Source organism: Triticum urartu, chromosome 2A (assembly GCF_056163025.1).
Source record: "Triticum urartu cultivar PI428250 chromosome 2A, HENAU_Tu73, whole genome shotgun sequence".
Taxonomy (NCBI): domain Eukaryota; kingdom Viridiplantae; phylum Streptophyta; class Magnoliopsida; order Poales; family Poaceae; genus Triticum; species Triticum urartu.
The window spans coordinates 32,983,475-32,992,497 of NC_141874.1; the positions used below are offsets into that span (position 1 = coordinate 32,983,475).

Consider the following 9,023-nt stretch of genomic DNA (forward strand, 5'->3'; position numbering starts at 1 on the left):
CGTTCCTAGCTAGTTGTTGAATCTTGGAATTTTTCTGATGTTTCTCTGATTAAATAGATACTTATGAACCTAGAAATGATTTTTGAAAAAAATAAAGAGCAAACTACGAGGTAGCTATCGTTCAAATTTGACCCACTTCCAACTGAATCGGTGGAAATTTGTCTTTTTCACGAGGGGTGGATTGAAACTTTTGACACCCAAATATTTGGTCAATTGTGCATTAAATATATCCTAGTATTTTAAAAAATTGATTTGGTACAATTTTGCAACAAATATATGGTAGGTTCTTCACACAAAAAAACTATTTTGGGCACTCGAAAAATAGAAAATGTTTTTTTTGCAAAAAACTCATTTCTCACGACACATTTTTAAAGATATTTATCTTATTTCATGTTTTTTATTTTTCCTAAAAACTTATTCACATTTGGTGACACAATGAGGAGGTTTTCCATTTCCTTTTTGAAATTTTCAGGTCATAAAATAGCTGATATGATTTTAACACGCTATTTTTATTCAACCACGACCAATTTAAATGCTCATAACGTGCTACTATTTTCTGATTGGTCCGTGAACATCTCACGCGGATCGTGCATTAGACACCGTCAGATACTCGGGGATCCAACGGTAGTCCTCAGCTCTTCCACACTAACCCCAAAACCCTAGCTCTGTGGTCATTTTCCATCCGCCCCCCGCCTCCTTTCTTCCCCTTACTCTCTTCTCCTCCATCGCGCCCTTCTCGATCCGGCGGAGCTCCCCTTCCTCCCCGCCCTCTTCTTTCTCGCGACGCCGCACCCTCCCCGCCAGCCCCTCGCTCCCTTCTCCACCTTCCCGCGCTCCCTCTCCTCCCCCAACTCCCCAACCCACCCACCCACCCTTCCCCCAGATTTGATCGAGACCACTTCAAAAAAAAAGATCTGATCGAGGCCGCCCCTCATTCCGTGATTCCCACCGCCGCCGATCTGGGAGCCACCGGCGACCTCATTGCCCGTCTCCGGTCTCCCCTACCTCCCGCGACACCCCCATCCTCTCGCGAACCCCATCTCTCTCTTCCCACGACTCCTCGCCGCCGCCACCTACGGCGGCCGATCCCGGCGACTTCCGGCGGCAATCTGCGGCTCCTAGCACACCACCGCGACCCCGTCCCTTCCGCTCCATCCTCCCCTCAGACTAGATCAGCCGCCCCCTTTGACCAGATCGTCCACCCCCTTCTCCCCCAACCCCGGCTATGCAGCAGATCGAGCGCGACAGTTGTGGCAGCAGAGCAGTCGCCGCCTCCACATGCTCCACCGCCTGCGCGTCCGGCGTCCCCCGCCACCGCCACACTCGTTTGTCTCCGAAGCTATGTAAGCGGCGTGCAAGCGGCGGATCACGCAGGGCCGCGAGCACACCGTGGCGCCATCCTCTCCACCCGCCCGCTTGCCAGCGACAGCATCGCGCACGAAGGTACGTGCCTGGGCGCCTCCCTCTCCTGTCGCTCCTCTTCCGTTTGGGGACCTGCCGGTCGTCCTCTGGTCGATGCGTGCACACTGTTAAAATTGCAAATTGAAGTTTGCTTGTGCTTCAAATTCCTGCCTAGCTTTCGGACGATTAGTTAACCTAGGCAGCAGAATTGATTTTTCTGATGAAAGGACGAGTAATTAGTTTTCTTGAATCCTCACTTTTTCTGATTGCAGAAAAACTCAACAGTCTAAAGGACCAGCTCAGGGGACTGGAGGCAGGTCTGGTAGAAGCTCTATCCAGTTAGCATTTCTTCTCCCTTGTGCAAATTTCCACCAATGGAATGTATGTTACACTCAATGTGCTTCTTTGTTGTGATGAATGGTTCAGTCTATGAACTATGTAATCAGTGTTTGATTTCATACTGGTCTGTCGTTGTCCTCTGCTGCATTTCATGGAAACGCTCAAGTCTTGTATACTATCTCTGCAGTCCAACTGAAGAAAGAATCAGAATGTAAGCTCACCAGTGACTCTATCTTGAATGCCACTGCAACGAACGAGCAGCTCAGGAGCATGGTCTTGGGAACAGAGGGGATAGATGAGTTTGCAAATGTCATATCTCATCAGCTCCAAGGTAAAAAACATACAATCTGAATCATGGTTCTAGTACAATAGTTGGAGGTGTCATAGTATTATGTGACGTATGAAATCTAAAGTTGATTAGTAGGGTTCAAAGATACAAGTTCGAGTATCCAGTCTGAGGGGTTCTTGCATGTGTGCAGGTGATATTGGAGGTGGTGGCGACGTTCCTGCTGGTATTCATGATGTGCGGGGCGGCGTCCATCTACGGCGCCGATGTGACGCGCGTATCCCAGCTCGGCCACTCCGTCGGCGGCGGCCTCATCGTCACCGCAGTGATCTACGCCACCGGCCACATCTCCGGCGCGAACATGAACACCGCCGTCACGCCCTCCGTCTCCTTCTTCCGGCATTTCCCCTGGATTCAGGTACGCATATACATCCATCCATCATGCTTCCTGCCTTCAACTTTTGTCTCACGTATAGATGAGTAGCGAATGACATGTCATTGTTCAGTAGAACACTAGAACTTGCTTATCAACATGAACGTGCAAATAAGAAATTCTCACCGCTTAATAATGAACCAGAGCTTAATTGATTTGGAGCCTAATATAACTAGCTTGCACCACTGTGCGTAAAATAGTGCATGGTCGGTGCAGCAGATAATTAGTTAAGATTAGCTAATAAAGCAGGATTTTATATGTAACAACATGTACAACTAGGGAGGTCTTCAACTACTGCACGAACTGTATCATAATTCACAACACGCATCTAGATCAGCCAGCGACACAAGAGCATATCCTATTATCTGAAACAGTACTCATGTTGTATTTAAGTATAGCACAAGTTGGAGACTTGGAGTGGCTAAAAGACTTCCCTAGCTAGTCGCATGTTGGGATGATCGGTGGCATGACATGTACCCCCTCACGAATTATGCTTTCATCTACTCAACAGTTACCTTAATGATTAGTGTGCGTTACATTTTGGCACCTCTTACATCTGTCTTGCTGGGTACTTGATTTACTTTATGCATTATTAGTTATAACAACCATAGATTTCAATGAATATGCACTTTTGTTAACAATGGCTGTACCTACACTTCCAGGGAAGAGTTATTCCTTGTGATTTTATTGGTGTCATAAAAGCAAGCAGCCTGTTTACTTGAAAAGTATGTCACTAAATACCTCTTATGGAGTTCGAAACTTAAGATGCAGCTCGTTTGGCTTGTGATTCTTCAAATGCCCATTCAACACTAACATGTTACATCTTTCTCAGGGGAAATTTTTAGCGATCGTGATGAGCTGACGTCCAATTTCTTTGCTCAGCCTCATGCTCTTGCTTATGGAAGGTAAATAGCTCAGCAGTATTTTGGAGACACATGTTTCATGAACTATTTTGGTTTCTTACTAGAGCTGACTGCATCTTTTCAGACTCTGGAACAATTACGCAGCCAGAACGTTTCTGAAAATCTTATCCCTCATAAGGTGATAATGCTTCACTTATTTCGTATATGGTTACTCTAATGCATCAATCTTAACACCATAAATGTTTTCTCTCTGACTAAGCATTCTCGTCTTTTTCTTCTCTTCAGAGTTTCAAAGGCAACCGACCATCACTGAGTTTCTTGCTGTCCTCTACATATGAGATTGGACAGGTATGCGAATTACATTCTCTATACACTCTTGGAATTGCAAGTTCTTTAACCCTGAACTCATTATTACACACAATCTCCACTTTTTCACCAGTAAGATTATGATTATGTTGTATGAGGTGTGAATCATTTAAAGGAAAGTAGGAATATGGTTTTTCTGTATGCACTGAGTTCTAATTGTGGCCTCGTCAAGAAAAAACATGATTTATTGGTCTCTTTTCATCATCAAATATTAGAAACTTAAGAAAGTAAAATTGAGATCAGGTGATATCTGTTAAGCACATATTGCTTGTGGACATGCATGGTGCTGCTGAAGCCGCACATGTTCTCCACCACAAACATTGTGCTGTCTTCTCATTTTTTCCTGCTTCTGATCTTGTTGTGCAAAGTGGTTGAAGTACCTTCTTTTTGTACCCATCTTCATGAAGCCTATATTAAATGCATATTTTATACAAATCATTCTGTAAGATCTGTAAAAGCAAACATTTCACTATGCATGTCTATTGTTTTATTTGCCCTTTCTAGTATTGTATGAAGCTGGAATGTACTAGTGGGTAGATCTGCTTTGCTGCTTACATTAGTGTTAGCCATTGCATTTGTTTGGCTCTGGCCCCAGCAGCAGTACACTAACGCTGGTGGCCTTTGTACATGGAATGGCAAACATCTTGGAATCTTCACAAATGATCTCATATTTATGTACATGGAATTTGTTGTCAAGTTTGTTAGAATGCACCCTTTTGGGAATTCTGGACTTTTCTTTTGCGGTAATGTAATTATGTTAGATGTTTGCTGGTTGCTGTATATGCGCAAGATGAATCCTATTGTTTTCTTTTTGATGTACACGCATGCTGATGGTTGACACTCATGAACAGCAAGCAACCATTCTAGTTACTACATTGGTGTTCTAGAGATTGTTGTATTATTTATGTTCTTTTTACTTCCAGAGTTATTGTTCGCTCATACTGTCATCACATTGCCTGTTTTTTCTTGCTGCATACATGTATCTCAAGCATTGTACTTTTGTGTTTGCTTAGGCGGATAACTACTAAGTGATTATAATTAATGGACAAACTACCTACAACTTAACATGCTGTTAGATGTGCTTTTATTGTGTTTCTAACCATTCTATTTTATACCATTCAGATGATGGCTGTCATTCATGTTTCGCCGGGAGCTCTAGGACGAAGAAGTTGGAAGAAGCAAGGCATGCAGGATCTAGGCATGCATGCACACTCTTGTATCTCTGCTTCTGCACCTAGGGAGATGCAGGACTTTGTTGTAATGTTGTCCTTGGAATTTGGATGTACTATTGATTTTCCTGAGAATTTGATGTATATGTGCTTGCTAACTTGTTACTCAATTGCTGGGAGTTGTACGTATTCTTAGAATAATATTGTTTACCTGAAATGCATTTTTGGACAAGAAAATATATTGGCATTGAATCTGGGCTGTTTGTATGTCTATGATATAAATATTATTTGATAAATACATGTATGAGCCAAATCAAGAAGTGGCCGAAATGTGAATACAGAAATTGGAGTGAAACAAAATTGAGGTTCAAAAAAGAAATGGATCGCAAAAAGGCCATGGCCCATGAAAAAAAATGCTGAATTGTTGGGCTTGGCCCTTGTGGTGGTCCATGTAGCTGACCAGAATTAATTAAAAAAATAACATTAAATGGGCTGAATTGTTGGGTTTGGCCCATATAATTGGTTGAATTGGACCGGGCTGATTTTAACCAACGACCTTTTCATTTGGTCGCAATTTTGCCACGTCAGATTGTCACGTCGGATCCGACATGGCCTAGGCAGAGAGCTAGCGACCAAAACAGAAGGTCATAGAATCAACGACCTTAAGGTCGTTAATTTCAGTTTACGACCGCCAGCTTTTGACCTTCTGTTTTTGGTCACAAAAAGGTCGCAAATGAAAATCAATGACCTTTCAGTGACCAATAGTGAGGGTCACAAGTTGACATATTTCTTGTAGTGTGGGTGGAAGAATCCAGAGCGATTGGGTAGTAGTGTTCTGTGGGTGGGAGAAATCCATGTTGGCTCGTCTAACTCTGACACGGTGATGCCTGCGGGTGCCGCCACCCCTCCTTGGAGGGCGTCGGGTGACCCCCTTTCACCTCATTCCTCCGCGTGCCGGGGGAATCCCTACGACATGTCCGGGAAATAGCGTCGTCGTCGTCGCTCTCCTTCCTGAAGGTGTTGCTTGGTACGCGTCGCTCCGGAGTGTTGGGTGTGTGGTGGGATGACTTTGAAGGGCGCAACGGTGACGGGTCATCCATGTGTCGTCAAGCTGCCATTGTTGGCATTTGTTTCTCGGTTGTTCTTCTTGTTTTATCTTTGTGCTTGATGCACTATTTGCTCCAGCAATGCGGTGATGGTTGCTTGGTAATACAAAGCGGGGGGAAACCCAATTTCGAGCAAACGTTTTGCTATGGTAACATATTATGTTACCCCAAACATATCTCTCCTTATTAACTACTTGTCACAGAAGCGAACTTGCATTGGGGTGCTTTATGTTATTACCCAAGTTACTCCCACTATGACCAGCCTTATGCGTGGTTGTTGCACAATGTTGAATCAAATGCATCATTCCTCTTATTTAAGAGCACAGTGATGAATTGAACACAATGGTCCTATTCCCGAGTGTCAATATAAACAACGAGAGTGGACACATACACATCTGGTCTTATTTAAGAGAGAGAGACAATACATGCTCTAGCACTTTGTAGAAATAGCCTACAAGCTGATGTTGTAGCAATGCCACTGAAACCGGATGACAAATCAATATTCTAGGATTAGGAAACATCGGGACTTCGTTTCATACTGGATGAAGGGTCATACCTCAAGTGGGGATTGCCTGTCGTGACATCAGGCTAATAGGGCTGAAGATGAACATATCCATAGGCCAGTCCGCCACCTGATCTGTTGCTCGTGGCAATGACGGACCACATCCTCATCTTGCATGTCCTCCTCAAGGCCAAGCCAGCTCTGGATGTGGTGCCTGGTGTGCTCATGGATGAGGGGGAAACCTTGAGTGTTAGAGTTGTGTCGAATATTATTGTACAAGTTATGTTACAGTTGGACTTGGAGTCGTACGGTGTGTGGACAGGATATGGAGTCGTGTCCAAGTAGAACACTTGTATCCTAGGCCTCTCATATATAGCGGGGGTAGACACACGATGTAACATATGCCAACATAATAGCACGGGCACGCGGGGGAGCCAGCGGCATGTGCCGGCGCCCGGGCGGCCGGGGTGCGGTATTGTGACGGTGTCTTGGGAAGGAGCACCCGTTGTCAGGCCATGGGGATGTAGCCATGATGGTGAACCTCGTTAACAAATCTCGGTGTCATGCTTGTGTGATTGCTTGGTTCTCGATAGATCGACAATGTGCCTCGGATTAATTCTAACAAGTGGTATCATGAGCTAGGTTATTCAGAGACCGTGGATTGTTGATCTAGAGAAAGAGTGTGACGGAGACCAGCTGCGGGAGCATGATGTGCGTGCGGGACGTCGGGCAGCGATCGGAGACTGTTGCATGTAAAGCGATCGGAAGCAGTGGGCAGGTTCATGGTAACTCGACGGATCAGTTGATTCGAGATTGTTTCGTAAGGCGGTACCGCGGCGGCGTAACCTTAGCGTGCCGCAACAGGAGTCCCTGGGCGTGGGCGTATGTGCGGCCGGTGCACAGCGGCGGGCTACAGGCAGCGATCCGAGGAAGCCCAGGTAGAAGGCGTGCTTTCGAGGCCATGGAGCTGGTGCGCGAGGCGAGCAAGTCTACATAGCAGGGGAGGCTGGCTCGAATCGGTGGGTTGCTGAGAGCTGCACGAGTGCGCCAGAGACAATTGGTTTTGGAGTCCAGGATACAATGAGATTTTGTTTGTGAAAAAAAAACAACTGCACATGCTTATAAGGCAGAAGCAAATCAATCAGCGAAGGGAGGCTAATCATATGGACGGCTTCACATCTGGTAGCAGTGACGTTGGGTGAAAAAGGCAACTTCAAACATTCGAGTTTGCGCCAAGAGAAGAACCACCACGTGAGGACCAAAGGATACTGTTTTCTGGTTGGATTTTACGGTAGGAGTGGAGTAGCTTGGTCGGCACAGCAGTAATGTTTGACGGAGTTGTAAAAGCCAAGACAACTAAGATGAAAGTATCATGTGATGGATGCAAATTCGCGGAAGATGATTTGAGAGTCTAGGGTGCGTCGTGCAGGGATCATGCAAACACAGGGCGTCAAGCAGTGCACGGAGTTATGCAGACGGACGAGACACATGGTGGAGCATGGTTGCAGTCGGATAATTCCGGCTGAGTTGGACTGGACAGTCTGATGGACCGACATGGATGTCGGTCAAAGTAGAAGATGGCGGTGATTTCAGCGACGACGACATCAGATTGTGATGCTGATGGTGGCCGAATTCTGGGGCGTGGAAACACGTGGTGCAGGCCTGAGGGCATGTGCGACTTCGACAAGACTATGGCGCAGGGTTGATTCAAGGCAGTGCACACATGAGAGCTTGAAGTCGACAGGGCGCGGGGTAGCACGGCCAGCTACATAGAGTCATGTTGAAGGTGGAGCTGGAGTCTGACGGATGACTACACTCTGTGTTGATGGAGGGGCTTCGGCGTAAGTTAACGGAGAGTCGAAGCCTATTTCAGCAGGTAAAGCGAGAGACACGTGGATCGGACTGGGGCCCAATGGTCTGATGGAGACGTGATACTCGGCGTTGGTCGGTGATGATCGGTGGTTCTCTATAGTGGGGGTTGAGGCAGTGTGGGCTAGCTACCCGGGAGGCTCGATCAGGACAGCAGAGGCTCGACGCGGTGATAGCGGCGAGGCGTGCGGTAAGCACGGGACACAGCGACAGGCCAGGGCACCGGTGGTTAGATATATTGTTAAACAAAGTGTGCTGGGGTGCTGAAGCAGTGTCGACGAGTACCGGATCCAAGTTGGTGACTAGGTCTATCAGTGCCGATTGATGGACAGGAGTTGACCATGGAGAATCTGAGAAAGTGGCGGAAAGTCTGAAATTGTCAAAAGCTGGGAGAGTATATGGCGTATATTCTGTGGTGTTTAGTGCACATTGCAAAGTGCGGATGACATGTATAGAAGGAGGCGGAGTGCTATAGCTATGGGACATGTCGGAGACTATTCGGGAAAAAAGGATGAGACAACTGTGAATTTGACTTAGGGTGACACAAGGCGACGGTGAAATTCCTTCAAAGTTTCAGATAGAGGGTCAAGAAAGAGCGGTGATGTTGAGTTCAGGTAACTCTTATATGTGGCGTCCAATATGCGAGTTGTTCACTTTCACGCAGGCTAATGATCGGTCTGTTATGGTGT

General features: G+C 46.1%; 1 protein-coding gene across 1 annotated transcript; it reads left to right on the forward strand.

Moving 5' to 3' along the window:
- The first annotated feature begins 2,013 nt into the window (after nt 1-2,013).
- On the forward strand, nt 2,014-5,026 carry LOC147983255 (aquaporin NIP2-2-like). Its single transcript, XM_087539468.1, has 5 exons — nt 2,014-2,444; nt 3,122-3,364; nt 3,447-3,500; nt 3,608-3,670; nt 4,811-5,026. Exons 1-2 carry the CDS (start codon nt 2,259-2,261, stop codon nt 3,179-3,181), a joined length of 246 nt encoding a protein of 81 aa, XP_087395594.1. The 5' UTR covers nt 2,014-2,258; the 3' UTR covers nt 3,182-3,364; nt 3,447-3,500; nt 3,608-3,670; nt 4,811-5,026.
- Nucleotides 5,027-9,023: the final 3,997 nt, after the last annotated feature.